Below are 25585 nucleotides of genomic sequence, written 5' to 3'. Positions count from 1 at the left end.
CTTATCCTGATATTTTTAAGTGGAAGATCTTTTGCTTCAGTGCAACATGGAAAACTAAGCACTGGCTACAACATGTAAATTAAATTAAATCCAATTTTCACCCTACAGATGCACAGCAACCTGAGCTCATTGACAGCACACAAAACAGAATTGGATTCTGAGTGCTATTTGCCCATGCTGCACTGTGTATGTTACTCACACTGCTGCTGAACAGCACACCGATGTGGAGATAAAAAGTGCTCAGCTTATGGGCAATGTAGGGGAAACACTACCTTAAAAGGTACGAATCTTTTCTGGAGAGCGTGTTTCTTATCTCTTGAGACAAGGGGAAATAGTATATATGTAGTATTTATAGTCTCCGTCTTCTGAGTATCTAATGAATGCAGTGGACACATTGGCAGCTTGTCCTTGTCTGAAGACAGTTGTTATATTATAACACCTCACACAGGTCATTGTCCTGTTAGTTTGGCTCATATCAGGTAATGCTTTATTTTGCATGTCATTTTCTTCATATGTCTTCGAGAGAACATAATTTATTCAAGGCACTAGATGATTAGGAAAGTTAGTAGTTAAACCTTGTTTGAACTGAGGAATAGGATGTCAAATAGATAAATGTGAAGCGTTCACTCCCATTGATTTCTACAAGGTTAATGGGAAGTCTATTTTTAAATTGTACATTGTTCATTTAAAATATTATACTGTCTAAATTTATATTACTGAATTATTTCTAAGTGTTTTTGTAAAGTTGAACTACTTCAGAACTTCAAAGCTTGTCCTGCAAGAATTGTATCTTAGTTGCAATCAACTAGCTCAGCAGTGGAGTCAGTTCACTTGTTTATTAACCATTACTATAATAGATGCTGATTACCAGTTCATCTGATGGGTTGGTTGATAAATGCACTGCTTGGCATAATACTGAGCATTACAGTACAGTCCTGGAAGGTTCCAACTGAACCCTTAATCTGTGCTACCTTTTCTGATCTCATCCTGGAAGCATTCCAAGATTAGAGAGGGAGAAAGCAGCCCTGGTTTCTGTTTCTCATTGCTATCCTGTGACTTCTGCTGGAAATTGCATGTATATAGAAGTCAAGAATGAATAGATTTCTGCTCAATTGTGATAATAATAATAGTAATAATAATCCTTGCATTTGATATAGCGCTTTTCACGTCGGGAGGACGTCCCAAAGCGCTTCACAGAACACACTGTAAAGTGAATTGACTGTATATTTGTGGGCGAACGCGGCAGCCAATTGCGCACAGCAATGTCCCACAAACAGTCGTAGATTGAAAATGACCAATTTATTATTGTTTTTGGTTTTGGAGGGATTATTATTAGGCTCTGTGTGGAGTAAGGAAACTTACCCAAGGCTTCGCCCTGTGCCTGGAATTGAACTCAGGTCTCTCACTTGCAAAGCGAGTGCTCTAACCACTGAGCTACAGGACTCCATCATAGTGGTTCGAGCACTTGCCTCACAAGCGAGAGAACCTGGTTCGATTCCCGGGTAGGGTGAAACATTAGGCAAGTTTCCTTCTTCCATACGCCTCTATTTCCCTAGATGTAGGATCCCAGTTGTTAGTCAATTGGCGGATCGTTTTTCCAGAGATAATAATTCCTTCAAAAAAAAAGATTTTTTTAAAAAAATTAATAATTTGGTCACTCAATCCACGACTGTTTGTGGGACACTGCTGTGCGCAATTGGCTGCCGCTTTTCACCCACAAAATGTACAGTCAATTCACTTTACAGTATATTCTGAAATGTCTCGAAGACATATAAAAAAAAGGCAAGGATTATTAAAGTAGCTCAGGGATGAGAAATGACTACCTGGATCAGTACTTACAAAGCAATACCCCAGCAAGATTCAGAGCATTCAGTTTATTCATTCCCTATCAGCATTGATCTTATCCTGCAAAGATATAGGGTGAAAAATGCCAAATTTCATAACAGAAGCAATATTATAATTCAAAAATGCAAATAATCGCAGGTGCAATGTTATAATTTTTTATTTTATCTGTTACAAAACATTAATTTTTTTCACTCTAGTGGATGATATTGTTTACTCTGCATCAACGAGTGGAGATGTGGGGATAGATGATTTTTCTGGATGTTTTGTTTGAGATACTCTGCGGATCTTTGGGGAATGGGGTTTCTAACATATACTTTTTGTTACTGTTAATGTTAGTAAACATTAAGGTCCATCATACATTGGTGATCAGCATAGGTTCACCCTGTATTTTGTTCTGTGCTTATAATGGGAAATCTCAGTCTAAATTCACAGGGTTCATAATTGTAGAAAGTGATATTACCACCAGTGTATCTAATATTATCATACTAAGCAAAAATGAGATCAAGAGCAGTCAATAATCTTAGGTTGGTGTATAAATTTCTATCTTATTTAATGTGTAAAGATTTTATGGCCTCTGCTTCAAATATTGTTTGTGGCAGAGAATTCCAACCACCTACCAATCCCAGTTTCTTAGCACAAAATGAAAAGCTAGCATTTGAGAAAAACATGTGTTGGACTTCACACGTCAGGGAACTTTTTCCCAGGACATAGAGTACAGGTGAGGTTCAAAACAGAATCAAATAAGTTTCAGATGGACTGCGAAGAGAGAATTAATTGGTAACTTTCCATTTACACTTTTCTCCATTCTGAGCTTTCACACGTCCTTGGTTGTGTAAACGTGCATAGTTTATTAAAAAAAGTTTTTAAAAACAACAAAATTACATTTGTAAAATGACTTTCACGTGGGGAGGTCATCCCAAGGCGCTGAACAGTCAGGGATCAGGAGCAGAATTGAAGGATTGCAGCTGCCATGTTAAATCATTATCATAAAATCACTAGATGTCGATAAAAATCATCAGTTCAGAATCACTATCAATTAGCCATAGCATATATTCCTTTCTCTTTGCTTAACAAAAATGACTGGATTGCACTTCTCCATGGGTTTTCCTAAGAGGTGCCTATTATCTATCATGGAATGAGAGAAATTTCTGTGCAGATATAACCCATCATGTCTGTACTATATTTGGTAAAAATCCTACATATTCTGGGTGCAGCTTTCACAATCTAAATGTTTCATCAAAAGTAAAATATGGCAATGTTTATTATAAATGCTCTGTTTGACATATTTACCACAAAACGCAATCATTCAGTGGTTCTTTTAATAATCGTTATACTTGGTATAGCATCTGATGTCCCAAAGTGGTTCAAAGGATATACTGTAAAGTATGTTTTGTGGGCTTATGTCAGACAGCCAGGCAGGAGCCAGCTCTACACTGAGTTAGCTTAAGATAATGAATTCAAGTCAAGTGGGCTTGAATTCCCAATCTTCCAAACCAGAAGCAAGAATGCTACCACAGCATCTCTAGTATGTCAGATATATAGAAATATATAGAATTACAAAGAAACTAAAGTACTGAAACAAGCCACGGGGCCCAGCTATTCTGTGCAGTTATACTCCACATGTGGAGTCCTGTAGCTCAGTGGTTAGAGCGACCTGAGTTCAATTCCAGGCACAGGGCGAAACCTTGGGCAAGTTTCCTTGCTCCACACAGAGCCTAATAATAATCCCTCCGAAACCAAAAACAATAATAAATTGGTCATTTTCAATCTACGACTGTTTGTGGGACATTGCTGTGCGCAATTGGCTGCCGCGTTCGCCCACGAATATACAGTCAATTCACTTTACAGTGTGTTCTGTGAAGCGTTTTGGGATGTCCTCCTGACATGAAAAGCGCTATATCAAATGCAAGGATTATTATTATTATTATTATTATGAGCCTTCACCAATTCTAATTGCCACCCCCACCCCCATACCAGTCTATTCCATTTTTCTCCATGCGTACATTGAGTTTCCTCTGAAATGTACGGATGCTTTCTGCTTCAACCATGACCACCTTACTCCCATTCTTTCTTCTGAAGCCTGTCCACCTTGCTCCCTCCCTCTCTGCTTTCAAAACTCATCTAAATAGATCCTTATTTAAGGAAGGATGTACTTGTCTTAGAGGGGGTGCAGCGTAGATTTACTAGGTTAGTACCCGGGATGAAGGGGATGAGTTACGAGGATAGGCTGACCAATTCTCTAGAATATAGAAGAATTAGAGGGGATCTTATAGAAACCTATAAGATCATCAAAGGACATGATACAGTAGATAGTGGGAGATTGTTAGTTTCTCCAATCGGGGTCACAACCTTAAAATCAGAGGCCAGCACTTTCGCACTGAGTTGAGGAGGAACTTCTTCACTCAAAGTGTGGTGAATGTATGGAACTTGCTACCCCAAAGGGCTGTTCATGCTCAGTCCTTGAACATATTCAAGACAGATAGATAGATTTCTTATTGCAAAAGGGATTAAGGGATATGGGGATAAGGCAGGGTCAGGTTATTAGCTGGAGGTAGATTAGAAAATCAGCCATGATTGAATGGCGGGGCAGGCTCGAAGGGCCGAATGGTCTACTCCTGCTCCTACATGTTATGTTATGTTTCCTAGACAACAGCATAGTTAACTCCCCCCTACTATCTATATTCTTGTTTTGGCCCCATTCCATCTTTGTGAAGTGTCTTGAGAAGTTCTCCCTATGTCAAAGGTAAGCACAGCACAAATTAGCATTGTTATCTATCATCTTATACACAAAATATATAGTTCACTTTACAGTATATTCTGTGAAGCGCTTTGAGACATCTGGAAGACATGATATAATGCCATATCAAATGCAAGGATTATTATTATTATTTGTGGACAATGCACTGGTTTAGTTTCACAGATACTGAATGGTGGTCACAATCAAATCAGAGGACAGTTTTACTTCTATTTGTTATGTTTGCAAAGCACTGAGGATTATCTCTTCTTGGTTGTATTTCTTCACTCAACTTTTTTTAGGCAATCCTATTATAAAGTCCAAGCAAGCATATTATAAATAGTTTCAAATGTAAAATAGATGCTAAACTCTGCACATTAACTGTCAGCATTTAGTCTGTCATTCAGCACAGTATCTACCTCAGAGATCAAGCCTGTGGAGAATTCCCTATTACATTCTGAAACTGAATATTGACATTGAATATATCCTGCTGATCTCCAGCAAATTTGCCTTCTCGATAAGCTCATTAATCCCTTCACCTACATGTTCTGTCCTGAGGTCTTTTCTGTGCCTGAGGTCTATTGCAATTGCAATTTAATACAGGTGTCTCCAATACACTTTTGCATATAGCTTATACTAAGCCTGCTGTACCAGGTGATGTGCTCATGAGGTGATAATATGCTGCACCATACAGTTTTATCAGGTATTTTTCAGATAAAATTTGTTGTATTTCTTAACACGTGCCTTAAATCAGGTTCTGATCTCAATTATAAAATAACATTTTCTGAGTCATAACAAGCACGATTTTCACCACACGCCTAAAGATTACTGCCCTAAGAAAATAAATATTAAAACAAAAGTAATATTTACTCAACTCTCTAAGGATCAAAAAGTAAAAGCTTATTTTGCTTCAAAGATGAATGAACTATCCAAGACAGTGGCAAATCAGTTTGAAAATCAGAGCTTGTGGGAGGGAGAATGCTGTCATCAGTAACCATTTAGGGTGTTATAATAGAATTAAACTGTTTCCTGCCTTGTGCTGAATCCTCTTATTTCTTATCACAAATGCCTTCCTCCTAATCCTTAGATTGGGAGGAATTGCCACCAGTTCTCATCCCTGGTATGCATGATCACCAGCTCTGTAGATCTCTGTGATTATTTTTGGGTTACATTGGAAAGCTTGACAGGCAGTGATATCAATGGCAAGCTTTGTTGTTTCAGCTGGTTAGATTCCAGCAGTACCCCAATGTACACTCTGGGGTCCCCAAGCCTTGGCTCTTGCCAACCTGCACCTAATAATTTCTGGTATTAAGTAAGCAGGATGCATCACTCCAGGGAGAGAGTGCACATTCCATTCCAATAATCTCTCTCTGGAATTTCCATGCGGAGGTGGAATGCATGGAATTCTCAATTTGGCCTGGAATGGTGATGGGTTTCTGTATGTATCAGACACCCAGCTAACAGCTGACCAAAAAAAATATTTTTTGTCTGATTATCTGATGTAGAATTGCAACTGCTCAGCCGTATTTGAACGTCAAGTGTTTCATTTCCTGCTTGCTGAGGTACTAAAGTTGCTTATTGCCTCCACTGACGTAAATTAAGCCCAATCTGCTCTGTGATAATAGAAGAGAGCTACTCCTGAAAAACTGTCCAAAGTACCTTAGAGTCTGACCTTTCAAATATAGAATCACTTTAGTCTAGGTCTAGGGAATTAGGACATCAAAATTGGCAGTACTTAACATTTAGTACAATCTCTGCTATTTAATCTCTGGTATCTGATAAAATCAAGGCCAGCTGGATGAAAAGGTTTGCCTAAGTGAAGTAGTATTATGTATCCCCACTAGAAGTACCAGCTTCACGAATGGAATCTTACTGTATCTTTAGCACAACACATATGGTAGTGTTTTCACAAGTAGCTGGCAATATTCCTCATGGGTGATATACATCTGTGTAATAGTGTACACCACACATCTGATCTCTATAAAAAGCAATTCACCTCTAGGTTGTCGGCTGTATGAGTGCTTACCTCTGTGCCAAACATCATCAGAAATAATCACACTTTTTGCAAATTATGAACTTTTAGACAACTTAGAAAACTGGTGCATAAGAGAAGTAAATTGTATAACTTAAGGCATTATCAATGTAGACTAAAGGAATGAGCCTTGTCATCATTAAAGCAAAGAAAATAAGACAAGTCCACAGACCAGGTCTTTATTGAAATTCCCTATCTAGTTCCCATTTGAAAGCTACTATGGATTCTGCCTCAACCATCGCTTCCAGCAGGGCATTCCATATACTAACCACTCTGCATCATCTTTTACACACAAAAAGTTAGGATATGGAACGTCTTGTGGGAGCAGTTATTGAGAAAGAATCAGTATCAGCTTTCAAAAGGGAACTTAGATGAATCTCTAACAGGAATAAACCACAGGAGTAAGGGGAATGGGCAGGGAAATAGGACTGAAAGGATTGCTTTTTAAAAGAACCAGCATGGATGCAATGGGCCAAATGGCCTTCTTCTGTGCTGTAAATTTCTATGTTCTATGGTGCTTAGTTCCTTTAAGTATGAGTTTGATGAATTCCTGATTATGAAAGATGTTAAAGATCACATGTGAAACAATGAATGACCGCATACTTCTTCAAAAGTCAGCACAGATACAATGGGCCAAATGGTTTTATTCTGTGCTGTACATTTCTATGATTCTATTGTTCTAACACCTTTTCCCCAGTCCTGTGAGAACTATAAAATGTGATGTATGAATTGCAGTGGGTTAGCATTGAATGATGCTTATGTTACACATTTAAAAGGTTATTCTAAAACCACCAAGGCTTAGTTCCATTTTATTTGTGGTCATGATGGTCAAATGTTACACTTATTCCACATTTATTCCTGAAGGGTTTACTTCTGATAGATTACTTCCTTGGGAGTTTAGTAAATTGTGAATGTTTCTTCAGAAGGATTGGTTTCGTAAGATGAATTGGCCTGTTCTCATTTTATACTTTCTTGTGTTAAGTGAAGCTATTAGATTAGCTTCACTAATTAGATTAGCTCCACCACCATGCTTAAGAGTATCCAAACCAAACTGTCAGTTCCATGTATATATAATATCTGCACAAAGAAATATGAGGAATGGAATGTGCAATCTCTCCTAGAAGGACAAACCCTGCTTGCCTAATTCTGGAGAGCCAAGGCTTGAGATCCCAGAGTATGGTGTGTTACTGTTTGTTGTGTGTTGTGTTGAGTTTAATTTAGTAAAACCACATAACTTTCCACCTTGGTTTATAGGGTTAACGGGAGCTGAGTAGGAAGAATCCCTTCTCCCAGTACCATTCTGCTGCTCCAAATCGAGCCAGACTGGCTGATCTATCATCAACAGTGCCCTAGTCTAGAGCACTGCAGACCCACTTGGTTCAGCAACTGGACTCCCTGAGATTGCCACAGAGGGTTGACTCAGTTCCAACATTCCATTGACAAGCACATTTAGCCAATTCCGCTCCAAGTGACCCTACTTATCACCATCCCCACCCCACAGCCCTCCCCACCCACACCCGGAGGATAGCATCCAAATGTCATGATCCACAATGTTTAGGATTTGTTACTAAACTCAATGCATCCGTCCTTTGGAAAAGACTGTAGCAAGATCCTGGCTGCTTGTTCAAAGAACGTTGGGAGTCTTGTAGCTCAGTGCTTAGACCAATTGCCTCATAATCGAAGGACCTGGGTTTAATTCTGGGTGGGGCGAAACATTGGGAAAGGTTCCTGAATCCACACGCCTCAGTTCACCTAGCAGTTAGTATGAACCCGATTGTTAGTCGATTGGCAGATCACTTTTCTGGAGGTAATAATTCCTTCAAAATAATAATAATAAATTGTTCACTCAATCCATGACTGTTTGTGAGACATTGCTGTGCACTATTGGCTGCCACATTTCGCCCACAAAGTATAGAGTCAATTCACTTTACAGTATATTCTGTGAAGCACTTTGAGAAGTCTCAAAGATGTGATAAGGCGCTAGTTCAAATGCAATAATTATTATTATTAGTCACTCTACTTTACAATAAACTCCTGTGAAGTGCTTTGAGGTGTTCTCCTGACATGAAAGGTTCTATATCAAATTTAAGGATTATTCTTGTTTGGGAATTTCCTGATGTATAATATAATTCACTACCATATTTTTGTCAGTCAGGTTGAAAGTGTAGATGGGGTGCCTTTAATAATGATGGCTTTTAACAGCCTTAGCCTAAGTGTTCATGAAAATATAATATCCTGTTATAAATTCTTTTTTAAAATAATGATTTCTAAATGTGTTCCATTTTTTAAAAGACATTTATCAGATAAATTCCAGCACAATGTATTTCCGTGTATGCTCTGAGCCTGAGGCGTGAAATAAGTCACTCAGGACTCAGCTTTGTCTCCTGCTCCTCCCTTTCTACTCAACTTTTTCGCTAGAGAAAGGTGGGTTAGGAAGCTCGGGGTAAATGACGAGACCTCATATTTCATGTCTCATCCGCACGTGATCAGTCACGGTCTTGACTGAAGATGGCAGTCCCAATCAGGCTCAGTAATGGTGTTCTTCATAGTTGACAAATCATGTTGACAGCCGCTGTCAAGACTCACACATAAAGACTGTTTAATTCAGCAGGAAATCAGAAGGCTGTTGAATCACCCCCAGTAGCATTGAATGAGCTGTTTAAAGAATTCAGAAGAGTTTTCAGTCAGTGTTCTTTCACAAACCAGATGCAGAAGTACAGGGAAAACAGTTTCTTATAACTTTGTCTGTCTTGAAAATAATTAATTCAAATTATTTTCAATACAACTTTGGTGTTTTAACCCATCTTTGTTTAATACTAATTTGTTTAGATTGAAAGAAAACCCCAAGCTTCGAACTAGCATCTTCCCACAATCTTGTGTTGCTAAAGCCAAATTAATTCTGACCCTTAATCTGGGTCTTGGATTTTCTGCACAGCCTTCATCCCTTCTCCCACACCATTTCAGCCTTTCAGCCACCTGAATCTCTGGAACTCCCTGCTTCAATTTCGGCATCTTTCTCCCTCTTTGCCCATCTTCAGATCACAGTTGAAGACTTTTTGTCCATCCCTTCGGTCACCTGCCCCCTCTTTCCAGCTCAGCACTAACATAAGCTGTTAAAGTGTTCCAAGATGCTACCCGCATGAAGATTATAAGATGCAAACTGTTGTTTTTTGTACTCTTAATTTCCATCTTCTGGGTCAAACACAGATTTTATTTTGCATGTATAGCAATCTGTACTCTGTATAAAGGCTTGAAGGGATATGGGAATAAGGCAGGGCAGTGCAATTGAATGAACACCTTGATCTGAGAGCTGATGCACTCAGTGGGCCAAATGGCCTCCTTCTGCACTGTAAATTACTATGATTCTATTATTGATTTTTAACTATATCACATACAATGCTCAGGAGTTCTCTCCAGCTTTAAATGGTCCCAAATGATGTAAATTTGATTAATTTAGTCTCTCAGATTAATGATGTTTGTGCTCGTGACTCTTATATTCCCTTAGAGCTAATCCCTCTTCAGTTCCATTTCAATGGCTTAGGTCCAGTGCTTGAAGGGAAAAAAAACGAGCAAAAATGTTGCTGTACTTGTGATATTTTGGTTCTCTTGGAGATCTGATCACATGTTTCGCCCAAACACAATCTGTTATATGTCTAATTATACTGGAGCTCCAGCTGCTATTGCAAAGGNTTTTTTTGAATAAACTCAAGACATTGCAAAGGCAAACAAGTATTCTTTGAACAAAGAGGAAAACTTAATTGCTCTACTCATTTCTGTCAGGTAAGATGCTGTTTGTGAAATGAATGTCTTTCATGAAAAACAACATTGGTGTTTGGGAGTAAAGAACAAGTCAATCTCACTGATATTTGTTTGAAAAATCACCTCCTATTTCTTCTCACTGTAAAAAAAGATAGAATGATTGAGGAGGAATTTTTCTGGGGCTACTCTATTTCTGTGGGATTTTAGAGTGTATGGAATTTGGCAAATTATTAAATTCAGTCATAGCTTTGTTTTTCTCTGGTTCTTACAAAATAAATTTCCAAAGAGAACAGCTTCAAAAGCAAAACTATATGTAAGAATTTGCCAACTTCTGAACACTCTGAAATGTTATAATTTGCTTTTAGCAACACAAATAGAATAAATCTGGACCCAGATGGAATTTCTCATGTTTCATAGTAGATCTGGTATCTGAATGTCTGATAATATTCTTACTTCTAACCATAAAGTGATGTATTTCCCTTCTAGGAAGTGAACATTGAAAACCATGGGGGAGCGTTTTGACTGCCATTATTGCAAGGAGTCCCTCCTTGGTATGAAATATGTATTACGAGAGAACAAACAATACTGCATCAAGTGCTATGAAAACTTGTATTCTAACACCTGTGAAGACTGCAAGACTGCAATTGGCAGTGACTGCAAGGTAAGATAACTCCGGTGGGGAGCATAAAGAAGGTAATGTTTCTATTAGGATCCTTCATCGAGGCAGATGTCTGACAAAGGCTGTTGTAGGGACCTCTGTTTTAGATTTCTGCCGTTTGCAGTTTTTTTAATCTCCAGACAAGAATTTGAAATAACTCCAAACAATTATGACAGATACTAAAATAGTGTGATAATTACAACAACAAAATTACATTGATGGGAGCGCCTTTCACATTGGGAGGACATCCCAAGGCGCTGGACAGTCAGGAGTCAGGACCCGAGCATGGGGGAGGGGTGGGGTAGGGATGAGGGAAGGCAGAGAGGTGGGAGGGCAACTGAAGGCACGATCGAAGAGGATGGTCTTGAGATCAGACTTGAAGGAGGTAAGGGAGGAAGCGAGGCGAAGGAAATGTGGGATGGAGTTCCAGAGTGTGTGGGCAGAGAGACTGAAAGCCTGGCCACCGATGGTAGGGCGGGTCGGGTGGGAGATGTGGAGCAGGCCGGAGCCCGATGAACGTATGGAGCTGGCAGGTTGGTAGGGAATCAGAAGGTCAGAGAGGTAGGAGGGGGCAAGGCCATGAATGGCCTTGAAAGTGAGGACGAGGATCTTGAACTCGATCCTCTGGGGAATGGGGAGTTAGTGGAGTCAGGCGAGGGTGGGAATGATGGGGTCGCGGAGTGTGGTGCGCAAGAGTACATGAGCTGCAGAGTTTTGTACGATCTGCAGCTTGTGAAGGGAAGAGTTGGGAAGGCCGATGAGGAGGGAGTTTCCGTAATCGAGCCTTGATTTGACGAATGCGTGAATGAGGGTTTCGGCAGCCTGAGGGGTGAGGCAATGGTGGAGTCTGGCAATATTGCGGAGGTGGTGGTAGGCAGTACCGGTCATGGCGCGGATGTGGGAGAGAAAGGACAATTTGGGGCCAAACAAGAGTGGCCCTCTCATAGTGAAAGAATCATCTCACAATATTTGGAAGGTGCCCAAGGATATCATACACAGCATAAACACAATTAGGAGTATGTAGTAAGCTTGCCTTTGAAGATAACATACAGTGCAAGGCTAGGTACACTCTCAGTGATGCACTGTGGATGTACTGTATAAATGTTAAGGAGTTTTTAAGGATGAGAGGAGTTAAAATAATTGGACTGTATCATCAGATTACATTGAGTTTCATTGCAGTTATCTAACTGTGACTCTCTTTTGATGCATAGATCCCAGAAAGCAAAGTCAGATCCAAGGAGGTCTAACAAATTCAGTGGGTCAAGTTTCCTTCTGCTGATCGTCTTATTTTAAAACTGCCAAATCAAATATTGATATATGTAATTTCAGCAAGTGAGCTGATCCCACAGTGCTTGCTTGGAGACTAATCAGTGCAGAATAAGGAACAAAATTGGAACTGCCAATCCTACCTAGGTTGAGAGCCTAATTATAGCAAATACGTTCTTGATTTACTTCTCTTCATGTTTTTCTCCTAGGATCTCTCTTACAAGGACCATCACTGGCACGAGCAGTGTTTCAAGTGTGCTAAATGCAGCCGTTCTCTGGTTGAAAAGCCTTTTGCTGCAAAGGATGAGAATCTGCTGTGCACTGAGTGCTATTCCAATGAGTACTCCTCAAAGTGCTTCACCTGCAAGAGGACCATCATGCCTGGTAGGGTTACAGGTGTCCGTAAAATGAATGTAAACTCATCTGCCATTGGATTCCATGACTATATCCAGATTAAGCAAATGTCAAGCCATCATTTAATAGTTAAGAGATTTTAAATATATTATTTCAATAGCTTTTTTCTCAATGAATGGGAAAAATACTGAGGAGATAAGTGCAATAATGAGGTGCGAACATATTCGGTTATTCAAAAAAAATCTAAAACATAACCAGGTGGTGGCTTAATTTTTGAAGTTACATCCTAGTGTGAAGCTGAGTCATACATGATTATAAGGTCCCTAATTCAATCCCTGGTCAATACTAATTTAGCTAATCTCAGCAGGAGCAGTGAATGGTAGGGAGTGTTGCAATTGACTTCAGTGCCAGGATTGGATTTCTGCTCCTGATCACTTATCAATGATTCCTGTAAAAAGGAGCAGTTTGGGATTAAACAGCAGGATGCAAAACAGTTCAAATTGATGATAAGTTGCCTTTTAATTTTGAGAAATCGCCAAATGGAGTGAATCTGAACTTGACTTTGGATAAACAGAATTGTACTGACACCAATTTACACATGTTGATCTCTGCCATACATGGAAGAATCTAGGCCAGATTGTTCAGTCTCTTCTTTACATTAGATACCAAATGAAATAGATTTTCTATGCACCAGGAATATATATAAATTATGTATTTTGGGCACTTGTAAATGAATAGGATGACAACATCAAATACATTGTACTATATTTGTTTCTATTACACAGACTAACAGACTACTTTTATGCCCTGTAATGTTATCTTATATTTTATTTAGTGGAGGAATAGTTTCAACCAAGTTTGTCACAGAAGTAGGTCTATAATCACAACGTTGGCCAGTTTGGTGTTATTCATTGTTGAATTTGTTATTTTAATTAGAGATCATAAAACTGGTTCAAGATCAACAATGTCACACAGGTACAGTAAGGGATGTTCTTCTTAGTCAGAGCAGAGAGAGTTTGTGGTATTTCCCTTACAGACTTTGATGTTGATGCCATGCTGATGCCTTCTTTTTGCCATTTGAAGCAAACCAATGTCATAATCAAAAGTAGAGTAACCTGGAACTGAACGCTTAATTTATATTTTGTGTTGCTCATTGCATGGTCAGGATTAGTTAACAACTAAATCCCAACACTGGCATTCTGTGCATCTTCTTAGTTGTGTACATTCAGTATTCTAAAACTAGGTGTCAGTACGTGGTTTTAGAATATTTCGTTTTATGCTATTGAAGAACCAGTCACACGGAGGTACAAATCGAAGTGCCACTGAAACCGCCTACTCAAGGTTGTCTCAGCAACAGGGCTCCAATACAATTCATGCTGGCTTAACCCAGATTTATGCTGTGTGCTTTATCCTGCAGCATGAGAGGCAAATGTGGAGAAGTGTTCAGTTTCCCAGCACTGATTCCCACCACTTTAATGAATACAAAAATATATAAAAACAATATAGTAACCACAGAAGTGGCTTGTGCCTGGAATGTATATAAATTATGCGTTATAGGCACTTGTGAACAAATAGGACGACAACATCAAATGAACTGTCCTATATCTGTTTCTACTACACAGACTACTTTTATCCCTTATAATATAATCTCATTATTTTACTTAATAGCACTAGTTTAGGTTCAATGGGCTGAAAGGCCTTCTCCTATTATACTGTAATTTCTACATTACTATAAATTATGTGGAAACAATGGGCCTGTTGCGGCTCATGCATTTGGCCTAAAATTAACACCTGCACAATCATCCTTAAACAACTCTCTAGAGCAGCAGAGAACAAATTCAACCCTATAATTCACCATCCAGTATTCACTATGAGGCATCCAATGTGTCCGAAAGAAATACCTAAAGTACCGATACAGTGTTGCAGTAATTAAAAAAAACTGTACTTTTTGATGGCAGGATCTCGCAAGATGGAATACAAGGGAAACAGCTGGCATGAAACCTGCTTCATCTGCAAACGTTGCCGACAGCCCATAGGAACCAAGCCTTTTATCCCCAAGGAGAATGATACTTACTGCGTTTCATGCTATGAGAAGCAGTTTGCTCTACAGTGCTCGGCCTGCAAGAAGGTAGTGTGACATAAATCCAAATACTGTTTGTAATTGTATTGTTCCTCCGCACCTACTTGATACACTAGTATCCAAGCAACAGTCAGATGAAGCTACTCACTGCAGAGTTATGCCTCTAGACTCAAAAGACAGTAGATAATACTAATTAAGCAGCAAGAAAAGCTGGCCAGTTGATTTTCTTTGCTTTAATCCTGTCTGCTAAGCCTTAGGACTGAGTTGGATAGATATTTGTTAGGTAAGGGTAACAAGGGATATGGGCAAAGATGGGTATTGGGAGTTGAGGTACAGATATCCATGATCCAGTAGAATGGCAGAAACAGGCTCGAAGGGCCCAATCGCCTACTCCTGTTCCTATGTTTCAATACTCTTCCTGTGCTATGAACAAGCACAAAAGAGTTGGTGCATTAACAGCCGTATTGTCACTCACTCCCCCTCAGCGATGATCCAGCGAAATGAAATAGAAATCACACAAGGAGAAGCATACTTCTTTGTTTTTTCTCCCAAATGATATTTTAGGTTTATAATAGTTCGAGATTAAAGTGAATTAAAGAGAAACAAAATTCTGTCAACAACTCCCCAAAAATAAAGGGTGGAAAATATTCGGAAGGCTGCTTTCTATTTTCTGTTCTATCCATTGAAAAAGGAACTTACCATATCAGGTTCATGAATCTAGGGTGAATTTATCTTTCACTGGCTAACCCTGGACAGAGATTATCATCTTTCTTGGTCCTGGATATCAAACATATTTTCAAAATGCATCCTAAAAGTGCCCAGAACTCAATCTGGATACCTCATTTCTTAGTTATTTCTAATTGCCAGACCTGAGATGTTCAATACACCATATTCATAAATACAAATTTTAGTCTGGCTCCAACTGCAAATGCAATTTATGAATATAACAACAAAATTACATTTGTAAAGCGTCTTTCACTTCGGGAGGACGTTCCAAGGTACTGAACAGACTGTGCCAACAAATTTAGGAGGGATAAGATAACCATTTGAAGCTATTTGGCACGTTATAAGAGATGGCATAGCATGCTATATTTAACTTCATACTGAGAAGATGGGCAATGCACACTTATGCTATATATAGAAGTGAAATTGATACTTTCATAACCTGTTTGATATGATAATTATGAAAAGCTGCAAAATTCACCCTATCATTTCCAAAGATGTTTTACTTGCATTGATCATATTCTGCTTGTTTCTGCTCTCACTCACTCAGCTTTCCCTCAACTTCACAATATTGCACGTCTCCTCCACTACCTGTACCCTGGGTCATCTACACCTTATCGACACATGCCACCTTTGTCGATCGACACATGTCAATCATGCCATCATTCTTGACTGCTTCTCCTTCCTCACTCACTTCATCCACTGCCTCTCCTCCCTCATCCATCTCCTATGCTCACACTCTCCTGGTTTGAGTCTTACTTGACCCACCTCCATCATTCTGTCTCCACAAATGTTTCTTCCTCTCACCCCCACATGGTCATCTGCAGGATACCCAAAGGCTCTATTTTCCATTTCCTCCTTCTTCTTATTTACATGCTCCATCTTGGTGATATCATTTGTAGTCATCGTATCAACTTCCACATATATGCAGATGTTACCAAAATCTACTTTTTCTCTTCTAGCCACGACCCCAGGGCCACTGATGTTCTGTTAGTTTGTTTGTCAGACATCAAAGTCTGATGAGCTTTGAGCATCATGGGATGGGATGAGCAGCAACTTTCTGCAGCTATGGACAAGACAGAAGCCATACTCCTTGGTTCCCATTCTTGATTCCCATCCTTAGCTCCCATCAACATCAACCTGTGTTCCAACCTACTTAGCCTCAACAGTCTATCCCTTAAGATCCTCACAGTCATTGACAAATTATTTCATGCCCTACCATCTCCCTACTTCTTTGACCTGGTTAAATCACACTCCTCTACCCGCCACCTTTGCTCAGCTGGTTCAAGCATTCTGCAAGTCCCTCAACCCCTCCGTGCTTTCAGGCTCTGCACCCCAAATATCTGGAACTCCCTGCCTCAGTCCCTCAACCTTGCCCACTCCTTTCCAGTCTTCAGATCGTGCCTGAAGACCTTTCTTTTCAATCGTAACTACGATGACTTCCTCTCTCTCCCTGGCTCAGAGTCAAGCTGCACAATTGTTAAGCACCCAGAGACACTACCCGGCTTTACACAGGGTGCTATATAAATTTAAGTTATTATGTCCAGGCTTGATTAAATTAATGCTCTACTTGCCTGCAGACTATCCAGAACACCCACCCTCAGCTTCAGTGCCAAGCTAGGACTGTCAGGCTCTTTGGGATATCCTCCCAATGTGTAGAGGTGTAAATTGTATTGTTCCTTTCTTTCCTCTACCTCAGGCTATCACCACTGGAGGAGTGACTTACCATGACCAGCCATGGCACAAGGAGTGCTTTCTGTGTACTGGATGCAAAATGCAACTGGCAGGTCAGCGTTTCACTTCCAGGGACAACTTCCCATACTGCCTGGATTGCTTCAGCAATCTCTATGCTAAGAAGTGTACGGCCTGCGCCAAATCAATCACCGGTGAGTTATGTTACAAACAATAAAACCAGAGAAATAATATATATGACCTTTATGTTAATATGTACATCAATAGGCAAATTAATACACACTTTTTGCTTACATCTTTCGTGGTAAAATGTTTGGCATGCTAATCACCAATTTGTTGCACAATACTGAAGTTAAGTGAGAATAAGCTTGCAGGGAGCTGCGTGGTAGGAATCTCAGCTCTCAGTAAATTAATAAATGCATACATTAAAAATTAATTTCAATTAATACACAAATTAATTACATCAAAAATGTATTAAATTAATGCACAAGCGGAACAATTCTGTGGAGGGTGGGAGTTATTGAATTAAGAGAATTTGAAATCACACCTTTGAACCCTTATCCACCCACAAAAACACAGTCACTTCACTTTACAATAGATCTTTGTGAAGCACTTTGGGATGCCTTCCTTACATAGAAGGTGCTATATCGATTGCAAAGATGAATATTACAATTATTATTAACACACTTACATAACAACATTGTTGTCAGTTGTTACAAAGGAGCCGGAAATATGCACACCAGCACAGAAGAAAGCATTCATGACTGGGAGATGGCGATGCAACATACGGGCAATTGTACCTTCACTGTTATCTTATACAATGTTACCTCAACAGGACTTGGAGGCGCAAAATATATTTCCTTTGAAGATCGCCAGTGGCACAACGACTGCTTCAACTGCAACAAATGTGCCATCTCACTGGTCGGGCGAGGTTTCCTCACTCAGAGAGATGATGTCCTCTGCCCTGAATGTGGCCGCGATATTTAAACTGGAGAACCAATTTTTGCCTGGATTTGGTATAGCAAATGGTACAGCATTACTGTAGGTCCTTAATATACACATATCCTGATTAGCACAGATTTTAGTAGAGAAATAGTCAATAATCTTTTATAAATCTCTCTAACAGAAGACTGGCATGCATTTTTTTTTGTAGTCCCCACCCCCCCTAATAGAAAATAGTTCTAAAATTTTTCTTTGTGTTAACTTCCGTGATTATTATCACATCATATATCACATTTTCTCTCCTCCATAATCTGTGGCTCCAAATATCTACTTTTAAGACTGCACTCATTAAAGCAGTTAGATTTGAAATGACCGGGAAAGAAAATGCAACAAGTGTAGATGGGAAGTCTGCAAGGAGTAATTTTAACTAGAAATTCTCAGCTCCACTGGCTAAGCAAAAGTGCCGATACCTAAAATAACACAGCCCATAAGTCAAGACAGACACACAAAAGAGTTGCATTCAACAAGATTAAATAAGAAAGACAATACTTGACAAATGACTGTCTTACTGGTAAGTGAGTGGAGCTGGGGAATGACAGGCATTTCGGTGGATCAGGATAATGTCAATATTTTGCTTACATGAAAACTGAGAAAGGGTAGATCTGTCAGCACATTGTGTTTCTTTAAAGTCAGTTGTACAGGACATACAATAATGAAAATGTGTGAGATGTGTTCCAAATCACATGTGAAATACTGTGGGGACGAGTACTTAATATTTGTGGTTGTAATACAATCCATCCTACTCAAAGTTTGTATGATGGCGGTTTTGCTGCTGAGTTGGCTTAGAACATAAATACTATGCACGCAGAACATTAATAATAATAGTAAGAGCTGACGTGGTGGTATGATTATTCATAAAAATTCAAATGCATATGTAGCATGAATGATACATGTACGAATTACTGTATTTTATATTGTGGTATTGCTTTATCTATAGTACTTTAACTTTTCCTATCTACTAACTTGCTCTGAAGACATCACTGTTGTTCAATATAACCCATGAACCTAGTGCAGACCCAAATCAACCTATACTATGTACTAACAATAATAAAGACTCCCAGAATGATTCACCTTAGAAAATGTAACAATGATATGCTTTGGACTGAAATCCATCTATAGCTGGTTCTTAAAATGATGAGTTGAATAAGATTTGATGCGGAAATCTACGTAATGTTGTTTCATTGAATCTCTTTTATTGGTTTTTTTAAGGTTAGTTTGGTGGGAGAGGGTAAACTAGTTCAATGCACAAAGCCAGTCAGTCAAGATCCGCCACCAATCACATAGAAGTCAGAGAAACTGATCCATTTAATTGCTACGGCAGTTCACAAACCATTGTCTGGTCTGATATAGATGGATAGTAATAATAATCCTTGCATTTTCAGTTCATGGCTAAAGACCTTCCTCTTCGACTGTGCCTACGGTCACCTTCCCCCTCTCCCTGGCTCGGGGTCAAACTTCACCATTGTTAAGCCTTCCAAGATGCTACCCTATATAGGAACACTATATAAATGCAAGTTGTTGTTGTTATACTTATTTTTCTGTTGATTATTCCTGTTGTGGAATATGTGATATTGCATGTTCTTTTTCTTCATCTCTTATCAAAGCTTATCAAACCAAATGGGTTTTACTTTTTAAAATTCTTTTTCAATATTTTTAAGAGATTTATTTTAAATGTGCAAGCTTGACTCAGTTTGTAGTACTCTCACCTCCGAGTCAGAAGAATCTGGGTTCAAACCCGGCATCAGGACCTGGAGCTCGTAGTCCAGGCTGACACTCCAGTGTAATCTTTGGGGAGCGCTCCATTGTCAAAGTTGCTGTCATTTGGATGACATTAAACTGAGATTCTCTGAAAGGAGAAGGTAGTTTCTCCCAGTATTCTGTCCAACAATGCCCCGGGTCAAATTGATCATTTGCTTCATGGCTATTCGTGAGTCATTGTATGAAAATTGACTGCTGCATTCACCTACAAATACACAGTCACTATACTTTATAATGAATCCTGCAAAGCATTTTTAGATATTTCAATGACCTGATAAGGCAAATGCAAGGATTTTTATTGTTTTATGCTGATCACTGAGGGTGTTTGAATAAATAAAATAATATTAATAATAATAATATCCCATTATAAAGATATAGCAAAACAATAATGTATTTTTAACAAGCAGTAAAAGTATCACACTATTAAGCAGCACAAGAGTTTCCTTAACCTAGTATCTGTAAAAGGTGTAACATCTTTAATCTTTGTAATATTGGACACTGCAATTAAACATACCCATGGAACATTGCTTAATTCATGGTGTTCTTATAACAAACTAAATTATAGTAGTGATTGATGGTGAAATGGTACAATAGATGTACATGACTTAAGTATCTCATCATACTATTGCTGAATTCTAGAGAGCTGACTAATTTACAATGTATGCTATGAAATGCCACATAAATAACTCAACGGATGTATGGGTTTAGCTAATATGGTTTTATTAGCAGCAAATGCTAAATTAGGAATGAAACTATCTGCAGCCTAAAAATACACTCGCATTTTTAAATGTAGTTTTAAATTAGAATTGTTGCACGATAATCAAAGAAAATTGGATGTTGTACCAATAAATATATTGTTTAACAATTGCATTGAGTTAATTTTTTGCATGTATTCTTTCAAAGAAAACTACTTAGTTCCTATTCAATGCACATATTGTATTAGAGTTCACGAAAAGCTTGTGAAATATTTGCCAACAAGAGCATTTCAAAAACCGCTTGGGTTGTTTTTCTTTGGCATTCAGTCCATGTTGTGACACTTGTAATATAATAATCCTTGCATTTGATATAGCGCTTTTCACGTCGGGAGGACATCTCACAGCGCTTCACAGAACATACTGTAAAGTGAATTGACTGTATATTTGTGGGCGAACGCGGCAGCCAATTGCGCACAGCAGTGTCCCACAAACAGTCGCAGATTAAATACGACCAATTTATTATTGTAGTACAGACAGAGTTTACTTTCTACTAAGAACATTTTTATTTGGCAATCTTCTTACTACCTACGAAAAGATACAGATACTACACTTTACAGTGAATCCTGTGAAATGCTTTAAGACGTCCTGTCAACATGAAAGGCGCTATATTAAACACAAAGTTATTATAATAATAGTCCATGACCATATTTCAACACTTGTAAATTCTAGGGCTGTAGCACGGAGATACCGTTTATACATTTATCATCAAAGAGTTAGAAAATTAGTGAATCAATGCAAGACAAAAAACATTAATAACCAGACATAAGATAAGAGTGAACACTGCAGAAATTACACATAGGATCAATGAAGAAAATATTTGATTCAAAACTGCAGGTAAGGCAAGCAGAGGCTAGGCAAACTAATAATTATATTATAAATTGGTAGCAATTTGAATTTAAACACAGTGTCATTGTTTTTCCATTTTTCCTTTTGTATTACTCCTGTGGATAAATCCCAGTAGAAATCAACATTATTGCATTCCACGGGTTTTAAAACACCATAAAGCACTGACTGATAAACCTTTAAATGATTCAAAGATAATACAAATCATAAAAGCAAGTACAACTCTGAGCTTCCGGTCTCTTGCCATTTCAACTCTCCCTCTCACTCTGACCTCTCCATCCACAGTCTCCTACGTTGTTCCAATAAGTCACAGTGCAAGCTCGAGGAACAGTACCTCATTTATCTGCTAGGGACCTTACAATCCTCTGGCCTCAATATTGATTTCATCATTTGCCTCTGTTTCTGTGTATGATCATCTCTGTGTATCTGCTGTTTTTTAAACTGTGCTGATCAAGAATGAATAAAGACTGAGAAAACAGTGTATATGAGCAACTACATACATTTTATGTCAAGTTGGCAAATTTATGGATGATACCACAGACATGCTTAGAGAAAGTGTAGAATGGATTCCCCAATGAGGAATGTGAATCATATTTGTATATTTGCATTCTGATAATCTAATATAATATGCAATTCACCCAGACAGTCACTGTCTAGACTGGCCATTAATAATAAGGACCCTATCACCCCCATCCTCGCCCAATTAGAATATGCTGTAAAGTGAATTGACCGTATATTTGCAGGCGAAACACTAAAATATGAACGTGACATTAGTAGATTAACTAGCGATTGCTATGTGAGGACCATTTTCTTCCTTCCTGGTGTAGTGGCTTTATGTATTCATTCAAGGTGAGATGCTAGGATCAGGAAAAATGGAACATTTTATCACTTGCAAATTGTCGAACGATTGAGAATGCATCACTCACAAATTAGGTGTGACAAGGTCTGGGTCAAAATAAAACCTCCTTCCTATTTTACCCCAAGCATGCCTTAACTCTCTTTCCCTGATCTCAAGCCACCTCCTATTGCACCAGTGTAAGCTGTCCATTTCCCATACAGCTATCTTTACGATTTATTTGGAATATTGCACATGGTGTTCACCAACCCCAGCAAATGTTTTCTTTCACACATGTTTTGGAATTTCCTCCACAATAAAAATGAAGGCAAAAGTTCACTTAGCATTCCACTCAGTTAGACTCTTCTATGTCAAATTGCCGGTTTCATATCAACTTTCCCAAAACTTACTATTGCCATATGATAGACCCATTTTCTTCCTACATATGGGGTTTGGAAAGATAGTTAAAGTTGATTATCTCTCATTTCTGACAGAATTTTTTTGAAATGAATTACACTTACCTTTAGCCTACAGAACGTTAATCAGAAAGAGAATGCAGTAACGACACCACTGTAGTGATATCATATCAGAAGTGTGCTGGTGCCCCCTATGGCTAGACTTTACCTAGATACAGAATCATAGAAAGTTTACAGCTTGGAAGGACCATTTAGTCCATTTTGTCTTTTCTGGCGCTAGCACTCCCACTGGAGCTGTCTTCTGTAATCTCGATTTCTCTGCACTTTATCCATACTCTTTAATATTTTTCCTCAATTATTTGTTCAACTCGCTCTTAACTTTTGCTGTTATGAACTCAACTTCAACAGCCATTTGTAAAAAGGCATTACGGGGGAGAAATTCCACTTGGGTGTAGATTTACTATATTCATGAAACATTTCTGGGTGTCCACAATTGGAGAGAGTCTTCAATACAGACTTAATTTTGAAGTCAATGTTCCATAATTTTTTGCAATGTTCAGATTGATTTCAACACTGAATTCAATCTGCCAAATTCCGCATAATCTAAAATGTTACATGAATAGAGTAAATCTGGACTTAGATGAAATTTCTGCTCATATATATTCAAAGTTTGAAAAATGATGAGCTGACGAGTCTTTCTTTGGACTTTGCCACCTTGAGATACAGAATTCACCAGCCATGAATTTCACAATACAATATTCACAACTCAGAAGTCACCATTAATACAACTAGTGCAGTTTGCAATACACTCAATAAAAAGCTGTATTTACAGAAACATCACCTAAGCAGGATTCCAAATTGAGGCCAATCACTGAAGCAAACATCAAATTTTCCTCCAAGGCCGGAACAAGAGTTATTTCTATTCTGTGTCTGTTATTTAAATATCTGTTCTCAACTTCAAGTAAATGAAATACAGATGACAAAGTATGGATGTACTGTAGGCTGCAGTGTAGTGCTATCACTCACTGTGCATCAGTTTAAAGGTACTATTCTATTTTAGCTGGCACTGAGGATGATTATACTCAATCGCCAATAAAATGTTACAAACAGCAATAGCAGAAACAATTGGAAGAGTTTTCAAGCAAATTCGTGGTTGGTGGCTATTCATTTCAAGCCTGTCTAAGCCTAATACAGTCATCCCTGGCAAGCTACTCACGCAATTAGCACAATGCAGCAGTGCCTACTGGGTGAAAAATGTGATGTTTCTTGACAGATTCAATGTGTTTATAGATGTGTTGAAGAATCTATTAAGAAACATTGCAAATTTTCAATCTGTTACTAAAGACTGGCCCCAGGAATAGAAACATCCACCTCTACTTTTGCACTTCTGCAGTTAAAGCGGTTAAAGCGGTTTCCAGCACTTTCATTGCCGGCTGGTGATCATCATGTTTGGTGGTGATCACAGAACATAGCGTTTCCATCTGAGTTAATAATAATAATAATAACAATCCTTTCATTTGATATAGCCCTTATCACACTGCTGAGACATCCCAAAATGCTTCACAGAATATATACAATATATATATTGTAAAGTGGATTTACTGTGTATTTTGTGGGCGAAACACAACAGTTAATTACACACAGCAGTGTCCCACAAACAGTAAAGGATTGAATGACCAAATTGTTTATGGGGGTGTGGGGATTATTAACCCGGGAAAGCGATACTGACTTAAGATGGTAGACCCATGAAGTGGCACTGAAATGTCACACTCCACGATCAGGAGCAATGATGGCAATGATGAAATCTTGAAACCAACTATTGTGACAAAATTGGAGTAGGGCTGTTGACACCCACACACCTGTATCCTGTCTTTAGTAATAGATTGAAAAATGTGATGTTTCTAATCAGGTTCAATAATCCATTTGATAATACATAACATCTGTTGAAACATCCCATCCTTTACCCCTAAATATGCTTATGTATGAACTTTCCCAGAGTAGTGGCTGGATAAAGATTCCTGTAAAATTATTTGTACGAAGAAGTTGACTATTTAAAATGTTGGTATCTCATTCCATTTAATTACATGCACGGCAATGGAACTCAACATAAAACTCTATTTCAAGCGAAATGAGAGTTTCTTAAAGAAGTTGCTGATAAGCAAAGGTGATTGATGTGTTAGGCAATAAAAAAAATATTAACTAAGCATCACTAGAAATACCAATTGAAATATTATGCCTGGAGCAAGAATCCTGCTAATAGAGATTAATGGGAAGTGCTTTCTTTGGGAGCTGCCAATTTTATCTTTTAGTCAGAGCTTTGTTTGGATTAGATATTATTTATGTAGTGCAGTCGATTCTATATCTACCTATAGATTTTATGGCAATTATATGATAAATGAATAGACACAGCAAAATAATTCTCCCAGGGATGTGCAAAAATAGGAGAAAGAGCATTAAAAAACAATGGAATGAGAAAGGATTACTCCAGCTATCAAGTCTTTACCTCAGGAAGCTTTGGTAACATGTATTCAATCTAACCTATTTAATTTTCTAAGACTCTGGGGTGAAACCTGTGGTATTCCTTTGCACAAACACTTACATTAATTAAGTTAAGGAAATTTACCCCATTGTCTGCAATGTTCCCTTCTCCCTGCTTTTGTTTGACACTTTCCCTATATTTGGATTTCAACCTCAAGATCCTCACTCTTGTCTTCAAATCCCTCCACTCTTCCGCACCCCCCTACCTCTCTGACCTCTTCTCTCCTCAAAACAATGCCTGTTGCCGTTGCTCCACCGAGTCTGATCTTCTCCTTGTCCCCCAAATCCTCCGTTG

General features: G+C 38.6%; 1 protein-coding gene across 1 annotated transcript; it reads left to right on the top strand.

Moving 5' to 3' along the window:
* The first annotated feature begins 381 nt into the window (after positions 1–381).
* LOC103178284 (four and a half LIM domains protein 2) lies at positions 382–19529 on the top strand. Its single transcript, XM_007892930.2, has 6 exons — positions 382–479; positions 10857–11031; positions 12504–12678; positions 14607–14776; positions 17151–17337; positions 17979–19529. Exons 2-6 carry the CDS (start codon positions 10876–10878, stop codon positions 18128–18130), a joined length of 840 nt encoding a protein of 279 aa, XP_007891121.1. The 5' UTR covers positions 382–479; positions 10857–10875; the 3' UTR covers positions 18131–19529.
* Positions 19530–25585: the final 6056 nt, after the last annotated feature.

This window comes from Callorhinchus milii, unplaced genomic scaffold (assembly GCF_018977255.1).
Source record: "Callorhinchus milii isolate IMCB2004 unplaced genomic scaffold, IMCB_Cmil_1.0 Scaffold3, whole genome shotgun sequence".
Classification (NCBI taxonomy): domain Eukaryota; kingdom Metazoa; phylum Chordata; class Chondrichthyes; order Chimaeriformes; family Callorhinchidae; genus Callorhinchus; species Callorhinchus milii.
This window is presented reverse-complemented; position numbering and strand designations above follow the sequence as displayed.

Coding starts and splice junctions, on each gene's coding strand:
- LOC103178284 (XM_007892930.2), top strand. CDS start 10,876: ATGGGGGAGCGTTTTGACTGCCATTATTGCAAGGAGTCCCTCCTTGGT. Junction 11,032..12,503: donor CAATTGGCAGTGACTGCAAG/GTAAGATAACTC, acceptor TTTTTCTCCTAG/GATCTCTCTTACAAGGACCA. Junction 14,777..17,150: donor AGTGCTCGGCCTGCAAGAAG/GTAGTGTGACAT, acceptor CCTCTACCTCAG/GCTATCACCACTGGAGGAGT.